Source organism: Ips typographus, linkage group LG7, assembly GCF_016097725.1.
Source record: "Ips typographus isolate SLU linkage group LG7, UJ_Ityp_2.0, whole genome shotgun sequence".
NCBI classification, from domain to species: domain Eukaryota; kingdom Metazoa; phylum Arthropoda; class Insecta; order Coleoptera; family Curculionidae; genus Ips; species Ips typographus.
The window spans coordinates 8,262,229-8,286,118 of NC_138428.1; the positions used below are offsets into that span (position 1 = coordinate 8,262,229).

At 33.5% G+C, this 23,890-nt stretch overlaps 2 protein-coding genes across 4 annotated transcripts in view; one reads left to right on the plus strand and one right to left on the minus strand.

Moving 5' to 3' along the window:
• LOC145732027 (uncharacterized) overlaps positions 1–23,890 on the plus strand; it is a 143,048-nt gene that overhangs the window by 3,572 nt on the left and 115,586 nt on the right. The window lies entirely within an intron of this gene.
• On the minus strand, positions 2,605–19,655 carry LOC145731549 (uncharacterized). Of its 2 annotated transcripts, XM_081983379.1 has the most exons (3): positions 19,474–19,654; positions 3,087–9,288; positions 2,605–2,973 (listed from the first exon to the last, which is right to left on the minus strand). In XM_081983379.1, the coding sequence occupies exon 3, from the start codon at positions 2,971–2,973 to the stop codon at positions 2,635–2,637; it is 339 nt and encodes a 112-aa protein (XP_081839505.1). In that variant the 5' UTR covers positions 3,087–9,288; positions 19,474–19,654; the 3' UTR covers positions 2,605–2,634. The 2 variants fall into 2 exon arrangements, with proteins under 2 accessions (XP_081839505.1, XP_081839506.1); XM_081983380.1 differs by lacking the exon at positions 3,087–9,288 and having other exon boundaries at positions 19,474–19,655.

Here is a 23,890-nt window from a genome sequence, read left to right on the forward strand (position 1 = left end):
AATTGTGTAACAAATTACAGACATTACTTTCAGAATATAGTGACGTTTTTTCAAAAACACCAAAATATATGGGAAAAACCGATGTCATTGAACATGAAATTGATGTAGGGAATGCTAAACCTATAAAACAGAAACCTTACAGAGTGGCACAAAAAGAAAGAGAGATAATAGATGAGCAGATAAGAGAAATGGAACAATACGACATAATAAGACAAAGTAACTCGCCCTGGGCAAGTCCCGTCGTATTAGTAAAGAAAAAGTCTGGAGAGACACGATTTTGCGTGGATTACCGCAAGTTAAACAATGTGACAGTGAAAAATTCATGGTCAGGATCTAATATTGAGGATATTTTGACTTACTTAGGAAACGCCAAATATTTCTCATCGTTAGACATGTATTCAGGTTATTGGCAGGTCAAAGTAAAAGAAGAGAGTAAGCCACTTACTGCCTTTACAGCGCCAGGTCACGGATTATGGGAATTTAATGTAATGCCTTTTGGATTGTGCAATGCTCCGGCAACATTTCAACAGTTAGGAGATGTAGTGTTTAGAGATTTAAAATGGAAGGAAGTTTTAATTTACATGGACGACATTATAATTTTTTCTAAAACGATAGATGAACATTTGGAAAAATTACGTAAAGTTTTCAATAGACTCCGAAGTGCAGGCCTAACACTAAAACCCAAAAAATGTAAAGGGTGTACAAAGTTTTTTGGGACTTTGTAACTACTACCGGAAGTTTATAGAAAATTTTGCAAAAATTGCACGTCCTTTACATGATCTAACAAAGAAGCAAAATAAATTTGATTGGCAGGACATACATGACAAAGCGTTTGAAACACTAAAACAAAGATTGATTAGTGAACCAGTTTTGGCACATTTTCAACCAAATAAAGGATGTGAATTGAGGGTAGATGCCTGTAAAGATGGAATCGGAGCAATATTATTGCAGGAAGATCATGAAAATGCGTTACACCCAATAGCATATGCAAGTAGAAGCCTCAGTAAAGCTGAAAAGAATTATTCGATAACAGAACTTGAAGGGTTAGCAGCTATATGGGCGCTATCGTATTTTAGACATTTTATTTATGGAAAACCTATAAAAATAGTGACTGATCATCATGCGCTATGTTGGTTAAAAACCTTGAAAGAGACTACTGGACGTTTAGCGCGTTGGGCGTTAAAGTTATCAGAATTTGACTACACAGTACATCATAAATCAGGAATTGCTCACAGAGATGCAGACTGCGCAAGCAGATATCCTGTTTTGCCAGCAAATACGAAAGTACAAGAAATTGACGAAATACCAACCTTTTTATTGGATATGCGTAACATTGCAGAATTGCAAGCAAAAGATAAAAACATTTTGGAAATAATTCAGGCTATAAAACATCCTGAAGAAGCTACAATTGGTATACGCAAGCAAGCGAAAAATTTTAGGCTTGAATCAGAAGTTTTGTACCGTATAAACCCGCAGGGAGTGGGCCGGACTAAACTTTTAGTGATACCGCAACAGTTAATAGGGGAAATTTTGTACTCCCACCACTCAGAACCGCTGAGTGGCCATTTGGGATTGTCAAAGACCCTAGCGAAAATAAAACAAAGATACTATTGGCAAGGGTTGCAAAAGGACGTGGAACGTTTTGTAAAAGGATGCCCGGATTGTCAGGCCAGGAAAGGCCAACAAAATCAAAAGCCTATCGGTCTGTTACATCCTATCCCAGTTGGCACCCCATTTGAAAAAGTGGGAATAGATTTGTTAGGTCCGTTTCGCAGAAGTAGCAGCGGCAAAACCATGATAGTGGTAGCGACAGATTACGCCACAAGGTGGGCGGAGACTGACGCATTACCGAGCGGCAAAGCCGGACCTGTAGCGAAATTTATACTGGAGAGAATTATTACAAAACACGGTGCACCTAAGGAATTGTTAAGCGATAGAGGAAAAGTTTTTCAATCCGAATTGGTTACGGAATTGCTAAAAAAGATGGGGACAACGAGTCAGTTTACTACTGCATATCATCCCGCAACTAATGGCTTAACAGAAAGATTTAATAAAACTTTAGCCAATATGTTATCTATGTATACTAATACTGATCAATCAAATTGGGATGAATATCTTCCACATGTGACTTTTGCGTACAATTCTGCAAAACAAGATAGCTAAATTTTCACCATTCATGCTGGTATACGGTCGTGAACCTATTTTACCAACAGAAGCAAACTTGTTGCCACCCTTAGAAAGTAGTAATAGCGACCAAATTAGAGACATTGGTTTAGCAGTCAGAAATTTGGCAGTTGAAAATATAAAACGGCGTCAAGACATAGATAAATTACGTTATGATTGTAAACACCGCCATGTTGAATTTGAAGTAGGGGACCAAGTAAAAGTTTTCACCCCTATCAGGAAAGTAGGAAAAAGTGAAACATTACTGCTTAGATGGTTTGGTCCTTATTACATAAACCGGAAAATGTCTGATGTGGACTATGAAATACGAAAGGGCATTTCGCCAAAATCTAAAACTGAAGTGGTCCATGTAAGCAGAATTTTACATTACCATGACCCATGGACACCAGAATGAACCCCGCAACAAAAATAATACAAGCATTTCGGTTAATAATTTACTTTTTCTTTATTTTAAAAAAAATAAAAGTTCACTGTTTTGGCATTGCTGCCTATGGCTTCAACAGCCAAACGCGGCGCCACCGCTGTTGAGGCGTCGTTGACGCCGCCTTCCTCTTCTATTTTCTCGTCTTCTGGGGATGCTGGAACCCCAGGAGGAGCCTCCACCTCACCTGCCACTTGAGGGGGAGCCTCCACCTCGCTGGTCGCAGAAGGACCAACTTCCACTCCAGGCCCCAGTTTGAGGCTGGCCGCACCCACGGTGCGTCGGGCCCGCTGGGCAGCCAATAGGGCCATCAGACGGGCACCGCGGCCCCGGCCCTTTTCGGTGTCGACTTCATTTCCAGGTTCCATCTGAAAGGGAAGATATTGTTAACATTGGATAGCGAAACAAAGAGAATTTTTCTTTGGAAGGAAAAATATATGGAAATGATGAATAAAAGGAAAAAAAAACCACTTATACTTACTTTTAAAAATGACACAATGCACTACAAAAGACTATAAATGCACTATAAAACACACGACAAAAATGCACGGTAAAGTTTCGTGTGGGTCAGAGGACGAACTGTGGAGAATGTGATAAGAAAACCGTATAAATACAATTCAGATCCCTCTCCACCGGAAAGCCAGGATGCTGAAATTAGCAAATTACTTCCAGACGATGAACTTGTCAAATGTTAAGGTTATCAGAGAAATGTTTTCCCAACAGTTAAATGGTGCACCATGCTTAAACCCATGGGATTCGCTGATTTGGCCAGTTCGGAATAATATCTTAATGAGACCAGACATTGTTCAGTGCAGACCGATTAATGCATAAAATGCAAAAATGCAATTAAGCATAATGTTTAAACAAAGTAACAATTATAATGTACGGCTCCACATATTGAGCTATGTACCTATTTTTACAGGGCCCAAGGATTTTATTCTGTTATCTGCGTCTGAATTTTTATTGCGCAAATTCTTAAAATTCAAGAACAGATATCAGTTTAATTTTCCCTATAAGATAAAAAATGGTTACATGTAATGGAAATAAAAACATTGAATATTGTTATTGTGATGTAGGTACCTACAAACGAATAAAGATAAATAATGATGTTGTCGGTGTAATAATCACCTTGACCATATAGTTGTTTATGCATTTGGTAAAGAAAGCAACTAATTCGCGAGCGATAAGACAAATTTGATTCATCGCTACGCGCAGTTATGAATAATGACTAATTACTAGATTGGTTTAAATAAACCCGAATGGGACAACAATTTACAGTGTCATTTTAGAAATCGGTCGTGAAGTAACACTTGGGTGAAGTTAACCTATAATTTTCGCGAAAGTGCCAAACATGGAATGGATTGTGAATTTCTTGTTTTACATTAGGTGTGTTACCGAAATAAACACCAAACTGTATTTATACAAATTGGCACTGTACCACTTGTGGGAACTGCACGGAGAGTTTGATCGAGTGGTACCAATACAATTGTTGGGGATTACAAAATCTCTACTTGGCCTGTGGACTCAGATCATTCATACGGAGTATACCATACTTCTACTTGGCGAAAAAGTACGTCAAGGGGGCACTCCGTTTTCGACATGTGATTGTGCAATTTGCATATCACCCCAACAACCTCAATATCGACCTGAGGATTCTTGGCGAGCATGGGAAAATGTATTTGTGCAAGGATGTCCTTGTGCTACATGTGTGTACGGGAGAACTCAATTTTTGAGTCAACCAGGTCATCCGCCATATCCTCATGCTTATGTAAATGATATGACATATCAGTTTCGGGTACCAGTAGTGCCCCAAACACAAGAAAGGGATGAAACATCAGAAATCAGTTCTGCTGGCACATCTTCTGGAGGTGCATTTGGACCTCCTGGATCACACGCAAGTCAGGTCGACCGCAATCCGGCACTATGCCCGAATCCGGAAAACCTGGCGCAGGTGCAAGAAGGGGGGCCCATTATTCAGCAACAAACTGAAGAAGTTCTTAGACACGCGGTAACACAGCCGTTTATCGCGCAATTAGAACCGTTTGACGACATGGGGCCATATGCTACTTATCAGCAGCTATGAGGTCTACAATTTAATTTATGTTACCTTATTATTGTTTTGTATTTTAATGGCTATATATATATGCATATGTTGATACAGACGTGATATACACAAGTGGATGATATATAAAAAAAAGTATATAATAAAAAAAATTTTGGAATGTATGATGTCATATTATCCCCAAATGGCGAGTATAAGTCATGAAATTAATCCAATTATTTTTTAGCGCCATGAACTAATAGGTGTGATAAAAAATGTTTCGCTGAAGAGGCGAATATTCCTGACACGACGCCCCGACAATCTTGTTGGTTGATAACGAGCTACTAACATAAAAGTTCGACGTTGTTTACATGACTAATTTTGATCACGCGGTGCATACACGGGATTCCTTGCTTTACAGCATTTGGAAAATGAATTTCACACGTTCCATTTTTTATTTTTTAATGGAAAATGGATCGTACATACTAACAAATAAATAGAGGTTACAAGTGATGCTCAAATTAATTCTGTTATAAGACATAATATTGCATATTAAGCCTTAAGTAGCACATACTAACCTTTTGTCTTATATTTCATGTAACACTGAGGGCTATGTAAGAAAGAGGCGAACTATGATGAGCCATTATTGTTGTTGGAACTCCCGATGGGCCTGTACGTTGATACGGAGGTCCAAGCAAGCCGAATCATCGATTCAATAATCGACTCACACCACAAACATTTATGGAACAGTGATCACAATGGTGTTCAGTGATGTGAAATGCGAAGTTTGGCTCATAGGACTAAGCCTCTATTAAACTTTTCTCAGTGTTGCAATATTTTTTGTTCTGCCAGTGCCGGAACCGAATAGATTAAAAGTGCATGATATTGTTTATGTATAATTGCAGGAGAAAGTACTAACTTATTATTAAGAAATGATTGTAACTTAACTGAGTACTATGAAATACTCACATATGTAAACCTACTAACCATTTATCATAATACCTTGGTATGAACACATGTAATTTTTGAATTTATGTTAACGATATGTTTTTTCTATTGTTTAAAGTTTTTATTATTGTTCATATAAAACTGGGGACCAGTTTTTCTGGGGCGGAGGCATATGTCACGAATGGAAAATCCGTTAATTGGAAAGATGGACTGATTAACTTAAGAAACATAAAAGTATTCGAGGATTGCGAAATATTAAGCGCACGAGGCAAGGTCGCATCACGATGCACCGAATGTGTCATGCACCGAGTGCACCGTATCGGTGATGAGTCACCACCACCTGCTTTGCAGAAATGTGAAAAACAAGCGACAATAACAAATTGCGTCAGCCGATCAATCGGGTATAAAATACGCCGATTTTAGCAGTATAGGATAAGTGTGAACCGATCAACGGTAGTGCGACCAGCTGACCCGAGAAGTCGAAATGTCGACTCTCCTCGGGAAAAGATCAAGTTAATTAATCCGTTCTCCAAAGTTATTCAAACGCGAAGTGACCAAGCCATTGCCAGGAAAAGCTAAGTCCTTAGCTTATGACTATGTAAGTACAATTGTTAATTGTCAACTTTTTGTATGTTTACAACCGTATTGTGCATCCATTTGTGTATACCGTATTTTTAGTTTAATTGGCGAACCCAGAAGGGCTCATAAATTAAACGTGACAATATATTTGCATTTTTGTCTGTTTTTCGACGCGGGCAGTGCATATAGAAGTCGCTAAGGACTTAACGACACATAGTTTCTTAAATTGTCTAAAAAGGTTTATTTCCAGACGAGGCAAACCTTCTAGCATTCATTCCGACAATGGATTAAACTTTGTGGGCGCAAATAACTATTTTCTAGATCTGTATAATTTACTTAATGACACGAAACATAATGAGACCGTTGCTACGTTTCTAGCTGATGACCAAATTAGCTGGAAATTTATCCCAGCTCGTTCCCCTCACATGGGAGGATTGTGGGAGGCGGCCGTAAAATCAGCTAAGTTTCACCTCAGAAGAGTTCTAGGAGAATCTGTATTATCCTATGAGGACATGTACACGCTTCTCGTGCAAATTGAGGCTGGCCTCAACTCTCGACCGTTACAACCTCTCTCTACGGACATAAGCGACCTGACCCCGTTAACCCCGTCCCATTTCCTGATCGGCGACTCTCTACTCTCCCAGCCTGATGAAAATGTTACGGATGCTAAAATATCTTCCCTGGAAAGATACAAATTGCTTGCTAAAAAAAACTCAGAGATTTTGGCAACGTTGGTCGAAAGAATATCTTTCCACCCTACAATTAAGGACGAAGTGGAAGAAAGACTGCGCAACTTCTCTACAACTTGGCAGTCTGGTTGTTCTGATGGACGAAAACACTCCGCCCCTACGGTGGGCAATGGCTCGAGTTGTCACTCTACATCCTGGAGCTGATGGAGTTATCCGAGTGGCAAACGTTCGGTTACCAAGTGGAAATGTGGTAGAGAGGACCCTATCCAAGATCTGCCCGTTACCAGTGGAAGTTTTGGAAGAAGACTTATATGGAAATGGCAACCAAGGCGATGTTGAGAAAAATGCATCCGCCTGATTAGAGTTTGAAACGCCCAGCCTTTCAACGGAGCCGGCAATGTTCACGCAAAAACATTTAGTGTGCTAATTGTGTGTGCTAAACAAAAGTGGCAACACCGCGCGCTGCTTCCAGACAGACTGTGGTGGCGTGATGTGGTGGCAGCGTTGTAATTCTCGCGTTACTCTCTCTCGCGAATGCAGACAATACACGTTCACGCATTTTATTTACTTAGTTGTTGTATGTTTTTCAACTTTAAATTAAACAATTTTAATACAGTCCACTCTCGTATATAATTCAATTTCACGACCAATCCACGATTCTACATATCCACGTCAACAATTATCTTTTTAGATAGCGACGAATCTGAATCTGAAGTGGAGTGCGAAATTCCGTCAAAACCAGAAAATGAACCAACTCCAAAAAGGAAAAAAGAAAACGCCTTCTACGACGTACAATTGGACAAAAGAAGACATTCCACATATAAATAGAGATACAACTTTTGAGCCTTCTAGTAATAGTGAAGTATTGGACCCACTAGAATACTTCACAAAATTTCTATCATTAGATATAATAAATGATATTGTTGATCAGACTAACATCTACAGCACCCAAGCAATGGGTAGGTGCCTTAACACCAATCCTAAAGAAATTACAGATTTTTTTCTATATTGCTTTTTATGGGAGTCATAAATCTGCCATCTTATGAAGATTATTGGGCAAGTGACACTAGAATTGAGCAAATAGCAGAGTTGATGCCAGTGAAGCGCTTCAAACGTCTAAGACGGCTCATTCACTTCAACAATAACGATAATATAACAGAAGATACCACAGATAGATATTTCAAGATTCGCCCATTTATTGAAAAAGTGAGGCAAAATTTTCGGAGACACCATACCGAAAATCAATATTCCATAGATGAAACAATGATCTCCTATAAAGGGACTCGGGCTGGAAATCTTAGGCAATACATAAAAAGTAAGCCTAATAAGTGGGGGTACAAATTTTTTGTTATTGCGGGTGTTTCCGGTGCCGGTACATTCAGGGAACTAAAGGGAACAGGAAACGAACTCTCACAATCTGAATGCGACATGGGTGTTGGAGCTGGAATTGTCATTGCCTTGTCGAAGTCCCTTCATGATGCAAACAAAGCAACTGTCTTCTTTGATAACTACTTTGCTAGTTTGCCACTTTTCACATACTTGAAGAATAACATGAATATATACAGTTTAGGAACATTACGCAGCAATAGAATTGCTGGATGTCCAATCGAAACAGACAAAATATTACTCAAGCAAGGAAGGGGTCAATATGATTATAAGACAGACAAAGGCAAGGGTGTAATCATAGTAAAATAGGTGGACAATAAAGCGGTTCTATTAGGTAGCACTTTATATGGTATAGAACCTAAGGAATCCGTGAAAAGGTACAGTAAAACTGCTAAAGCAAAGATAGATGTACACTGTCCGGCAATTGTGAAAAACTATAACAAACATATGGGAGGGGTGGATACTGCTAATGCCTTGATGGGTCTACAAATACGAGTAGAAATGCCGTCGCCCCAACGTCGGTACCTGACGTTGCGTCGGGTAATAGAACGTTGGCTAGACGAGACGTCCAAATGCCGTTTGGGCATTATGGATAGTTCTTAGAAAACACACGTGATTAGCATTAATTCTTCGATATAAATAGGAGCTGAGCAGACACAAAAAGTTAAATTTGCTGTAGGATGTTAATCAGTTGGAAAATAAATTGTACGTTAGATAGATATGAATGACTGATTGCTGGTCCTTGTTCACTCCCAATGTCAACTTCTGCACAGTTACTCAGTTCGCCATGCATAGATTGACATTTAAAGGAATGACAATATTTCTAATACTTCAGCATTTAGTTGGAAATTAAAGGAAAATTATTCGGCCAGATATTGTGGATAGAACAATGCTGCATATGGCATAACAGCAAATCGAAATCGCAAATAAAACTACACACCACCCGCGCCCCAATCTTTAGTTTATTATTAAAATTAAAAAAAATTCCAAGATTGACCTGGATGACTTTTTTTTTGCTTCTTGCTTCACCGGGAGAATATCTGAAACAAAAAAAATAATATTACCACGAGAATATAAGAAATGTCAATGTGTTTTAAGTTTGAACTCGGTTTTAACCAATGTTAGCTGAAGCTTGATTTTATATTGTAGCATAAAATCAGTATAAAAATTCATTATAAATTGAATGGTAATCTAGCACACAACTTAACGTATAATGTCAGAAATTCACTGACTTTAAAAAAAAAAGATTTTATGCAAAACACGTATTTGTCAGCGTACGAGAAAACCCACCAGTTAAAAACAGCGCACGGGAAATGGGCACTTTCCAGCGTCCTCACGGAAAAGGTACATTTTTTAAACAAATCCACCAAAAAATAGGTAGTTTTCAGACTAGAGAGAATAATGAAAAAAACCTTTCCTACTCAGGTGCGGTAAATGCACTTTTACACACTTATTTGAGTGCGGTAAAGAATACTTTTCCGCACCGGATGCGGTAAAGTTACTTTTCCACATTGCAAAATTAATTTACAATAAATGTAGAATTTTAAAGGTAATATGTGTAGAGAATATCCACTTGCACCAACCTTTTTATGAGATGCTCAAGCAAATAAAAAAATTGAAAAAGTCATTAAACATATTGTCTGATTCGTGTAAAACTGGTCAATTGTATAATTCTATGTTATATAAAGGACTGCAGGAATTTAATATGTTGCCGAATCATATTAAAGATTGTAGCAACCTCGAGAATTTTAAAAAATTAATTAGAGAACACTTTTTGTAGTTTTTAACATTTTATATTGTGATGCCTATGTATTTTTTAAATTTATTTTAAGTTTTTTATACCCTTATGTAATTGTTTTTGTATATAGCATTATGCTAAATAAATCATTATTCAACAGATAACAAACGAAAGACAGTCCACAATATTCAGACAGGCTTTAGTTTAAAATTCTCTAATTACTCCCTAGGTAGTGAAAGTGATATTTTCATCTCTCAAATGAGGGAGAAAACTTTTATTTTCTATAGAGGTCGTAGAAAATAGTTATTTGCGCATAGTTAAAAGCAGCAGTTAAATATTATGTTAATACCTGGTTGAAGAAGGTGTTGTTACTAAAGATATGTTTGTCAATTTGTCAAGAAAGTGACAAACTGTCTTTAGACAGCAAGACTTTTACGGGTGGCACTTTTCCTCCCTTTTAAATTAAACATCCTGTTTCTATTCTTTTTTTTTATTATTCGCAAGAAGGCTAGTAATTATTCTTAATACTTCCCTATACCTATTTTGCACCGGTTCCTAGATGTTCCATAAAAATGGTGGCTTTGTCAGCAAAACGGTAGTCTAAACATTAATTAAATTCTCAAGTCCTGAAAGGCTTGCCGATGTGACCTTTTGTCCTCAGTTAGACAATACTACATATGGTTGAAACCCCAGACACAGAAAATGAAAAAAACCTACCGGACCTACAGACAGATATAAAAACTGCCAAAAGTTCGTTTTCTTTTAAAATGATTCATCGGTGTTTTATGGTTTGTAATAAAATAATATTAAACTTAGAACAAATCCATGTAAACATTTCCTTTACCTAACTTCAACCGTTTCTGACTTATTAACAGTGTTTCCTTAAAGGGTGCATACAATCGTGTCATACCAATCTGAATACGGACACCTGCTTGGCCTTAATGACTAGTTGTCGTTTCTATAACGACATGTTCTGACAGATATTTGTCAAATACAAAACTGGTTGAAACTTTAGCACAAGCAGGGGTCCGTATTCAGATTAGTATGTATTACGATTTTATACGCACTTTAAGGAAAAACTGTTATTAAGTCACAAACGGTTGAAGTTAGGTAGAGGAAGAGTACACATAGATTTGTTCTAAATTTAATGTTCTTTTTTCACCCTGTAAATTTTTGACATTTTTCGTCTCTGGGCTTTTCAACCATGTGGTATTGTCTAACTGAGGACAAAAGATCACACCAGCAAACCTTTCAGGACTTAAAAATTTAATAAATGTTTAGACTACCGATTTTGCTGCCAAATCCACCACTTTTATGAAATATCTAAGAAACGGTGCAAGATAGGGAATAGAATAGGATAGCGAAGTATTAACATTAATTACTAGGCTTCTTGCGAGGAATTCAAAAATTAGATTAGAAACAGTGTATTCCATTTGAAAATTAAAAGTTGGTGTTCTTTCCGACTGATATGGCAACACTTCAAAGTCCAAAATATTTTACATAGAGAGTTTGGATAGGCTACAAATTTAAACGAAAAATATTAAGTCGTTCTCTAGATACTTCTAATATACCATCAGCGTGAATCACCCTGTATCTTACATATTATATTAAAAATAGACATTTTTTAAAATTATATTTGATTATGAATTCCATTTAAAAGAAGAAAGTTATGTCAATTCTTGAGAAAACTGAACGCAGTAGCTAAAAACTAAACACGAAACTGAAATCACATCGAAAAAGTGCCTTAAAAATGTTTGTGTTTTACTCCGATATTTTAATAAACAAAAAAGTTGGGTAAAGTTTTTAAAATGGGCGAAATTCGAAAAACAGCCTCTAGCGCCTCAATCTGACAAGATATCGAAATACGGTTTTTGCCATAACACCGTATCTAGCTGAAAAATGGGGTTTTCCTGTCAAAACACTCTAAATCCTAACACCCTGTACAGGTGATTCAATGATAAAGTTCATTATCTCGTTTGATTTGAGAAATAGAAAAATAATGTTAAATACAAAAGTTTTAGAGAATATTGATATTTATAGTTTAAAATTACTTTTGAATATACAGGTTCTTAAAGACATGACAGAAAGCATTAGTTTTTTTAAATATAATTTTTTTAACATTTTTTCCGTCGACTATGTATTGACAGCCTTTTTTGATGGACGATAACGAATCAATATTGAGTTCCATTAATGCATGATTTTTCAATTGTTTTACTTTAATGCATGATCAGCTCAGATTATCAGGCAATCAAATACGCTCATAGTATAGTTCTATCCTTTTTTATTTGTATGAAACAAAGAGAAATAAACACACATTCTTTAGTTGACATCCACCATTACTGACAAAAAAAAACTTTGTAGGATTTTATAATCCTTTTATAACCTTTATTATAAACTACAGATGACGGAAAAATGTTGTAACCAACTTTTATATTAATAAGCGATTAATAATCTCAATTTTAGTAACGCGTTCACTGCGTTAAACCATTTCGATTATTAATCGCTTTCATTAATACACTCGTTCGTTAAATAACTATTAAAGTCTTCATAACAATTTAAAACTTTTTTGTTAATAATGTCAGATTATTTAATTTTTCTATACAAATATTACTTTTTACTATGATGTAAAATTGACTGTATTGCCATTGTTTCTAAAAGTAGAATACTCATATTTGGTATGAACGTTCTACAGGAACGACAAAAATGATTTATGCAAATAAATCGTATAATAATTGCATTAGATGCTACAGGACGTGCAATTTTTTAAAATATATTTTGATTAATTCAGTTTCGACTTTTATAAATGGAACACCCTGTACATTATTTATTTTGTCTGATAGGTTTTACGTATGTCATGTACCTAATTTGAGTAGATTGCAATTTATTTATGGTTTTTAATTTTTACCTTCGATTGAAGTTTAAGTTTAGTTTAATTTAAGTTTATAACTAGCTTACGACAAACTAAAAATGCAGGTGTTGTCAACCGTTGGTAGAGTTACAGCATATTCCAGACATCAAAATAAAACGATTTAGCTAAATTGTCCTATACCGAAAGTTAATATTAAGAAAGATACAGGGTGTGAAAGTTGAAATTTTGTTCTTGTTTTTTTATCATATTATCTAGGTATTTTGATATAAATTACTAAAAATGTGTATAAGGGGATTTTGACAGCCGGTAAATATGATGGTTTCATATATTTGCAGTAGCTGATAGGGGGCGCTACCTGCAGCTTTTTTATCTGCTTAAAAGGACTAATACTTTTTTTCTACGCCACTGAAACAGACACACGACTTCAAAATATGATTCTAATATGTTTTCTACGTGAAAAAGGTATACTTGTTTTAAGGCTTAAAAGTTGACCGTTTTTGAGATATCCACTATTTTGATATTGCATGTAGCAACTTTCAAATTGGTAAATATTTATTTTATGAAAGTAAGTTTTTATTTTGCCTTTGTAGAATACTTGTTGTCCAAAAGAAACCTTTTTTTAATGTTAATACTTTAATTTCCAGTGGTTTGTGGTGTAAGTTGTTTCACCAAATTCACTGAAAATACGTAAGGATTTTTCATTTATTTTTATCAGTCTTTTTGTTGTGTGATTTAGCTAAAAGATATACCAATTAGTTTTTTTAAGGCGTGTATAAATTACGTAAATGTACTTTACCCTTTAACCATTTAACCGTATTAGCAATGCAATATTAAAACATTAAATATCTCGAAAACGGTCAACATTTAAGATCTAAAACTAGTAATTTTTTTTAAATAGAAAACATATTAGAATAATATTTTGAAGTCATATGTCCGTTTCGATGCGTAAAAAAAAGTTTAAGTACTTTTAAGCAGCTGAAATAGTTGCAGATAGGCGCCTCCTATCAGCTACTGCAAAATAGTAGTAGTAATGCTGTAGCTCTATGTCCCATTACTTATGGTCCACCCTATACAGGGTTATTCACCTTATTTGGACACGGAAGATTGTGACTAAACTATTCACTTTCAAAAAAGTTATAGACCTATTGAAGGTATCTTTTAAAAATATTTTCAAGATGTACCGGTTGTCCCAAATGCCGAAAAAGTATCAAAGTCATGTTTTTTCAAATGTAACACCTGGTATATTACTTTATTTTCAAAATCTACGTTGAAAATAAAAATTAATTTTATTGATGTTTGATAGGTCTAAACTTTACAGTTTCTCAGATATTCCTTAATTTGTAAAAATGTAGAACAAATATTAACATTTAAACATTCAACCTTCCTTTGAGATTAATTGACCAAAATTGGTTTGGGCGATGATAACAGATTAAGTTTTATGATCCAAAAGTGATAAATTGTCTAGCTCATATAGGGGGTCTCAAAAAATTATTTAATCAAAAACTAAAGTTTTGAAGTAGTATAAACTTGTCAAAATCAAATGGAACCACAATTACAGTATATGCAAACTTAATTACCTATCGAAAATTATTAAGGTTTCATACCTCTAATTGTTAACGTTTTCTTGGATAAATCGACATTTCCTAAAGTAGAGCTGACTGACTGATTTTTAATATCGTTCAAAGATCACTTGGTATCTTTTCGAATTACATATCTATCATTCTAATCTAAGTAAAGCTTAGAATAAAATAGTGGCTTAATACTTTGTAAATTTGCTATACAAGTAATTCATAAAAATAATTAAATAAATCATTCAAACAAAAATAATTCATAAAAATGTTTAAAACGGCGACAATTCGACTACAAACTACTAGAACTAAACTTAACATCCAACTAGTCCGTTTTTGAGTCCTTCAGCAACATTATTAAGTATCTTAATGGATATACTCCTAAAAATTTCGCTAATTCGCTAATCTGTGGTCATTTCTCAAGGGTATCAAAAATGACTCAAAATCGGTGCGAGTTCGAGAAATGAATGATGAATTGACTTTCCAAGAAAACGCGAACATTTAGCCATAGGAGACCTCAATAATTTTCGATAGATAATTAAATTTTGCATCTACTTTAATCATAAAATAGGTGGTGTTCAATTTGATTTTGACAAGTTGTTAAAGTTTAAAGGTTGCAATTATTGGGAGAAAAATGTTGAGACATCCTGTATGAGCTAGACAATTTCTCACCCATGGATCCTAAAACTTGATCTCTTAGTAGGTCCCAACATTAAAATTTGTTCTAAACTTTTACAAAATAACGAATATCTGAGAAACTGTAAAGTTTAGACGTACCAAACCTCAATGTCATTCATTACCTTTTATTTTCAACGTAGATTCTGAAAATCAAATAAAATACTAGGTATTCCATTTGAAAAAATATAACTTTGATACTTTTTCTGCATTTGGGACAACCGGTACATCTTGAAAATATTTTTAAAAGATACCTAAAATAGGTCTATATCCATTCCAGAATCAAAAGTTTGTTGAAGGTGAATACTTTAGTCACAATTTTCCGTGTCGAATAACGTGAATAACCCTGTATAATTGATAAGAAAAACAAATGTTTTAATTTTGTATGTCATTAACAACAATTTAAAATGTTTATGGTTCAATTGAATTGTTAAAGACAATTTTCAGATTATAGTTTAGTTAAGATAACAAAAAATGCAGGTAAAAGTTAAAACATATAAATAAATCGCAGACATTTAAATTAGGTAGGTATATGACATATTTCACAAAAGTTGAATTGTAAAAGCTATCAGAAAAATAAGGAATACACAGGCTGTTCCATTTACAAAAGTCGAAATTACTTAAGCTGAATTAGTCAACACGGTGTTTCATGGTAAATGCGTTATACAGGATGTTTCACGATAAATGCGTCATATTTTAGGGTGTGATTAAAGGTCAAAAAATAACTCTAGTTTGCTAAACCATGGTCCAAAAATGTTTCGTTATGTAGATACAGGGTGTTAAAGTTTGGGTAAAAAAATCTAAATTTACTTATTTCATCAAAACAATAAGAGATATTTTCGTAAAACTTTTTGGGTGTCAACGATAAAGTTCGTTTTGCCATTAAAAAATATATTTTTTATATTTGCCAGTGGCGTCCAATCAAACAAGTTATTGACCATTTTTGCAAAAAAAATATGTACGCCACTGTTTTTCCAAAAAATGCAAATCAGTTCTGAATTCCTTATTCAATTTAACACAGAAAAGGTATCTAGTAACTTTTTGGTACGTCATCTCGTTTTCGAATAAAAAATCCTGCAAAAGTACCATTACAATTAATACTAAATTTTCGAATTTCGCCTCTATTCAATTTTAAAATTTTGATTTATTCAGTTTTTTAATGATAAAATAGGAAGTTACTGCTTGTTCCTATCGAATAAAAATTTTTTTAAAAAAAGTAAATTAATAAAAATTTAGATATTGATTAATAAAATAAACAGTCGACGATTTAGTATTGATTTTATGGGTACATTTTTATGATTTTCAATTTTTTATTGGAAAACAGAATGGTGTACCGAAAAGTTACTAGATAGCTTTTCTGTTCTAAATTGAATGGGGAATTCGAAATTGATTTGCGTTTAATGGAAAAAGAGTGGTGTATACATATTTTTTTTGCAAAAAGATTCAGGAACGTGTTTGATTGAACGCTACTGGCAAAATTAAAAATTATGTTTTTTATTGCAAAACGTGCCTTATCGTGGACAGTTGACACCTACAAAGTTGTATAAAAATATCTGAAACCGGTTTGAAGAAATAAATAAATTTAGTTTTTTTTATTCAAACTTTAACACTCTGTATATACATAATGGAACATCTTTGGCCCATGGTTTATTTAGCAAACTAGGGTATTTTTTTACTTTTAATCAAAACATTGTAAAAAAATTGAACGCCCTGTAGCATCTAACGCAAATTTATTTGCGTAAATCTAATTTGTGGTCCCTGTGCAAACAATGGTAATTGGTAATACAACCAATTTTATATCAAAGTAAAAACTAATATCTTAAAGAATTAAATATTAGTAAAACCTTGAGGAAAACTATCAGGTTGAAGTATAGACAACATAAAACTTTTCAAATTCTACCTAGTATCTACAAATGTATTAAAATATATAAGGTTCTATTTAAAAAAAAAACTAATGCCTGGTTTATACCCCCAAATTAAAAAAAATAATTAAAGTTAATTTAATTTAAAATAAATGTAAATTTATACGGTTTATGCCCGGTTTATACCTTCAAATTAAAAAATTAATTTTAATTTAAATTACATGTAAAATTGAATGAAAATTATTGTGGTTTGTAATTTTCAAGAAATGCTAAATTAAATGACATAGATTTGTTTTTGACTTTGACGTATTGTAGACATATTTTAACCTAAAAAGGGTGAAAGAGTTTAGCTATAAAATAATCATTTGTAAAGTTAAAAATATTAAACAAGGAATGAAGTTTTCTTTGGCAGTGGTTACCGCAATAATCGGAATTGGTGTATCTTTGATAAAACAATGAAAAAGAAATTGGAGATATGGAGTAAAACCGATAAACAGAAAATGAGAAAAAACACAAATAAAGTTTCACATTTTATCACAACGAAAAGTGATAAAGGGTTCACAAATTAGCCTCAATTTCACCCAATGGTGAAAGTTCGTTGACTTTTAAGTTAACATTAGTTTTAGTTTTGTGTAAATTTTAAGTACAGCATGTCATATACAAATGTGTAGCTTTAACTTTGATAAAATTAAATTGACTATAACGAAAATATAGTTTAATTGTTAATTTGGAGGTATAAACAGGGGACAATGTCTGGTTTATACCTCCAAATTAACAATTAAAGTAAATGTTCATTAAAGACAAATTTATCACCCGGTTTATACCTCCAAAGTAACAAATTAAACTAAAAAGTTAAATTAAGTTAAGTTTTAACTTAAATTTAAAAAGTTATAGCCACATGTTTGCCAACTTTAAACTAAGGGCAAATTCTTGAAACCTTCGTTGTGATAAAATGTGAAACTTGATTTGTTTTTTCCTTCATTCCCTGTTTATCAGTCTTACTCCATATCTCCAATTTCATTTCCATCGTTTTGTCAAGAATACACCGATTCCAACTAGTGTGGTAACCACAGCCAAAGAAAACTTCATCCATTAGTTAATATTTTAAATTTTACAAATGATTATTTTATAGCTGAACTTTTTCATGAATTTTTCACCCTCTTTAGGTTAGAATATGTCTAAAATACGTCAAAGCCAAAAACACATCTATGTCATTTAATTTAGCATATCTTGAAAAGTATAAACAACAATAATTTTCATTCAATTTTACATGTAATTAAAATTTAATTTAATTTTTTAATTTGGAGGTATAAACCGAGCATTACATGTAATTAAAATCAAATTAATTTTTTAAATTTAAAAGTATAAACCGGGCAGGGATGTGCAAATGACCACTTTTTTTGATTTCGACCAGGGCAGTGGTCAAAACTGGTCAAAATGGTTGAAACTGGTTAAAACCAAAATAAAAAATGTATTCCTAGAATAAAAAATTAAAAAATATATAAATTAGGTGTAGAAAAATGTAACAAACTGATTTCTGTATATAGAATGTTAAATTTAAAAATAAAACAAGATAAAAATGTTGAAAGGTAGGAAGACAATGATGACTTGATGTAGGTATAATAGGCAGGTTTATAATTTGTTGGCTTTTGTTGTTTAAATGTTTCTTTTTGTTTAAAATAATTTTTTTTTTATTTTGAGTACAAATGTTTGTATATTTTGAGGTAAAACATTTCTTAAAAAATAATTAAAACAATTTGATATATATATTTTTTTAATTTTGAACTTTTTGGTTTTGACCCGTTTTGACCACTAAAGTTTCCAAAACAAATTTGACCAGGGCAGTTTTAACCGGGTTAAAACCAATGGTTTAAACCACTCTGTCCAAAACTTGCCAACCATGAAACCCGGCAAAATACTTTTCAAGTTATGTTAAATTAGATAGCATAGATGTGTTTATGACTTTGGACATATTCTAACCTACCAAAAAACTAAGTGTTAGTGTACAATGATGATTATTGTGTTAAAGGTAAAATGAAAACTGTAATGCTTTTTATTTTTGTTAATGTTACTATCATTAAGCTGGATTCATAGTTCTAGTTCCGCAAGAAGAAGTAATCAGTAAGCTGTAGTAAAAATAAATAATATACTTGTAACACTCTAATTCATAGTTTGACAAATAAGTGCAAGCCACATTAACCGCAAGCAGTAAGCAGCAAGAAATGAATCATTTTCATTTCTTACCTTGCTCCTTACTGCTTCCATTATAGATACTACTGGTCTTTACCCCCATTCATAGATTTTTGGAATATCATTTGACAAATACTTTCTTTTGCCAAAAAATGACAACCCACAACATAATAAATAAAATTTTGATGGTTTATAAGACTTTGGGGTTATGTTATTTCCTTCTTACTAAAGTCGAACCATGAATTGACATGGCTACTACTGCTTGCTGCTTACTTCTTGCAGAATTAGAACTACAAATCTAGCTTTAAAATCAGTTAACTCACCTTAAAACTTGCTTTTTAATCCACGGTTGTACCTAATGTAGATAGTTTGATATATTGCACACAATTTTTCTTTTTCAAGTTGACTTGATTGCAGTCCCTGGGAAATGTAGTCACTTTCTTCATAAAAGTATTTTCTTTTTCATCCACATGGAAAAGTAGTGATGTATGCCGCATATACCAGTTGCAGATCTGTAAGACTAGCCGAATTAGTTACTAGAACCACCCTTAAAAAATGTGTAGTAATGATGCATCAGCATTAGCATGGTTTATTACATAGGTTAGGTATGAAATTGTCATTGTAATCTTACCTGGGCCAGCAGCTGTTGTATCCATTATGTCAATCAAAAAATATACATTTACTTGATTTTAGTGCATAATCTTCACCAATTAAATTGTTAGGTTTTGTCATAAAAATATAATTAATTTTAGCAGCATGCTAAAACAAATAAACAAAAGCAAATTGTGAAAGTGACAAGTGAAGTGGGAATCTGGGAATTTTACTTGACAACACAACAGATCCAAGAGGGCGGCCCTATCAGCATAACCTGTTTTCTCGAAACGCTACCTCGCGTGACGTCACAGTGGGTGCTCGGGTGCACAGTATTAATATAATAATAGTATTTATTTAGCGATAATGCTACATGAAAAACAAAACAATACAATTCACACATGTCCCAAAAATTAACCAACAAGCAAATCACTAGAAAGTTGCATATACATTTTTTCTCGAATGTGTTTTCCCAGTTGTATTTTAAATATTTGTACCGGGTGACCCAATAAGACTGTTCCTCGACCATATCTCGGGAACCGTTCGTCGTATGATTTTGGGGTAAACATTTCTTTAAGTAAATCGGCCATGAAGAATCGTTGGAAAATATTTTCGAGTTCTAAAAATGACCACCAGAGGCCGTAACTGCCATCTTAAATTTTTAAATTGCATTTTCTATAAATTTTGGACAATAAACTAGAATTATTTTTTCCACATTTTTAAAGCAAACCAATTTATCTATCATTATCGTAAAAAACAAATTTCTGTTATTTCAAAAACAAAGATGGCGTGAGGTGTTCAATTGTTTTTGCAATAACTAGCTCTAACTTCTTAACGGTTTGACCAATTTTAACAAATTCGGTATTGAATCAACCAAAATATAGTTAATTTAGTTGAATATTTCTCCGCCAGGGGGCTAGTTTTGACACCATGACTTAAATTCCAAAAAAGATAAAAAAAAACAAATGGAATGATATGACTTTTTCTTTATGAAAAAGTAGCCAAATAACATCCAAATAGGCCAGTGAAAACCGTTTTTTAAATTATCGTTCCTAACCTGAAATATTGAGAAAATGAGATTAATAGATCTGTGTGGTAAATTTCATAAAACTATTAAAAATTTAACTACATAATGAATAAAAGTGAATAAAATTGTGAGTCTAAATAAAATTCATTTAGGCATTATTTAAAAAATACCACATATCGTCAGAACATTCATCTTGCTCCAAAGCGACTAAATGCATCCTGAACTTATTAAGTCACTTTAATGTTACACTCGGAATTTGTCTATTGCATTGTAATGTCCTCCTGTTTTTGTGTGATTTTTGGAGTCAATTTCTGCCAAACAATATATAATACGTTTGAAAATTAAAAAGTATAAGGTATAACTTAAAAAGAAGGTTTAACATAAGCTATAAGGTTTAGTCCCTTTGGAACCACATGAATGTTCTGATATATGGTATTTTTTAAATAATGCCTAAATCAATTCAATTTAGACTTACAATTGCTTCTATAACATTTTATTCATTATGTAGCTAAATTTTTGATAGTTTTATGAAATTTACCGCGCGATCCTTGGCCTTAAAATTTTCATAAAGAAAAAGTCATATCATACCATTTGTTTTTTATCTTTTTTGGAATTTGAGTTATGGTGTCAAAGCTAGCCCCCTGGCGGAGAAATATTCAACTAAATTAACTATATTTTGGTTGATTCTTATTGCCCAAAAAATGCTTTTTTCGACAATACCAAATTTGTTGAAATTGGTCAAACCGTTAAGAAGTTAAAGCAGGTTATTGCAAAAACAATTGAACACCCCACGCCATCTTTGTTTTTGAAATAACAGAAAATTGTATTTTACGAAAATGATAGATAAATTGGTTCGCTTTAAAAATGTGGAAAAAAAATTCTAGTTTATTGTGCAAAATTTATAAAAAATGCAATTTAAAAATTTAAGCTTGCAGTTACGGCCTCTGGTGGTCATTTTTAGAACTTTAAAATATGTTCCTGCGATTCTTCATGGACGATTTAAAATGTTTTGTCCCAAAGTCATACGCCGAACGGTTCCCGAGATATGGTCGAGGAACAGTCTTATTGGGTCACCCGGTACATTAGGCGATTCCTTTATATTGACTGACAACCAATTAAATCGAAGAAGTCCCCTATACAGTAATGAATTGAAACCTAAATTTAATTCACATTTTCTACTAATTATGAAATCTTTACAATGTCTTGTATTATAATTATGTACGTCAGAAAAAATTTCTACCTTTGTATAAATGTAATCAGGCAATAATTCATTCTTTAGTTTGTACACAAATACATTGGTATCAAACCATATTTTTTGTTCTACATGGAGTATGTTGAGGGTTTCCTGCATTGCGTGTATAGAAGTGTACCTATTGCATTTCAAAATTGTTCTCATTGCTCTGTTTTGAACCACTTGAAACTCAAGTACTGTGCCGTTTAGAAGTATAGTCATTTGCGTCCGATAGGAATTCGGGTTTTTGCGCGTCAGGACTTCCAGATAGTACTGAGGTTGGTTAAAAGTAACGACACGGTTATATTCGGTTTGGAGGCGAAACTGGTAGCCTTTGGGTTGTTGTGTGTGCAATTATACTAGGGATAAGTGGATACATTTGCCTGGTACTAGGTGAGGGCTTATTCTTATTTTTTATTGTAATGAAGTTGTCCTAAGTTCGTTTTTCCATTTAGTTTTGTTCCGCCGAACGCTTAACACCAAATAAACGGCCGTTATACCTAGTCGTCTGCGTTTTTTTTTCGCTGTTGGTTTTCTGGGTTGGATTTCGAGTCCATATCGCAAATACTCCGAAAAGAACTTGCTACAGTACTTTGTAGTCGTGTAGGCTATAGAGAAGTGTCGAGCAGAACTGCAGATGCGGTAACGCAATACTATTATACAACATCAACCTAGTATAAACAGACAAATGGTGTCTTGAAAAAAAAAAAAATTTTTCTTTGAATATTTTTGCATAACATAATCCGCATGTACTCGGAAATTTAGATTTGGATCGAAAATTACTCCAAAATACTTTATGTTTTTTTTATACGTTATTCTACTTCCGTTTATTTTAATGTATATGTTGTCCACATTTATATTACTAACTCTCTGTTTTCTCCCAAATACGCTGAATTTAGTCTTAGTTACATTTATACTCCACTGAGTGGAGGTATTACTTTCCTTCTGATAAAGTATTTATATAAAGTGGTAAGCTTGAATAATCAAAATATCTAAAAATTCAGCTTTATTAAGTATTGGCTTATTTCTTTGAACAAAACCATTGCAGCTTCACAAAGATGTTTGCTTTACAATCATACTACTAGATAGGTAAATATTGTCTCATATGAGTAGTTTCTAGACCTATTAATTAAAGTCACAGCGAACTACCTTATTGCTGCTATTACTTTAACGCTGCTTTTAGATAAGACTAGGTATAATACATATTATTAGCTTGAGGTTCAGCAATCGAGTTTACTACACTATCTGTTGGTGATTATTATGTTAAACATAAAACAATAATGAAAACTGCAATACTTTTGACTTCTCATTCAATGTTAGAATTGAAATTATCATAATAATGTTAATTTCAGCAAAATCAGTTAACTTACCTTAAAATATGCTCTTTTGTCCACTGTTGCTTGTTGAAAACATTGCACAAGGTTTCACTCTTGTAAAGCCCTTTTGACCCAACAAGTTAAACTAGACGTGCTTTTATTACTTTAATAAACGCCTTTACCGAGATCTTGTTTCAGAGGTAGAATCAAACCACTTGGTAGAAAAATATAATTTAATAACTAAATAACAGTTAAATCTAATTGACAAAATGGTTGGTTTATCAACTTAGTGAATCGGAATAAAACTTTCGATCGTATTTCCCGAAAGTAAACACTTCAAACAGTACCTTTTACATGCACAAAATATTACAATAATTAAATCATACATTTGTTACACAATGATGAGGGCAGCTTTCTGAAGGGTTTGACACTCGCGATTTATTATAATTTAGAAAATGGTTTACTATTTAATTAATTACGAACAAGGCGCGGGTTGCAGAATTCGGGACGGCTACATTTTGTGGTGCGAGCCGAGTCCTCTGGCTGGGCTCTATCGTCTGAGGCAGAGTCTTCGA

Bases quoted from the DNA above. Each gene is read 5' to 3' on its own strand.
- LOC145731549 (XM_081983380.1), bottom strand. From the start codon at position 2,973: ATGGAACCTGGAAATGAAGTCGACACCGAAAAGGGCCGGGGCCGCGGT.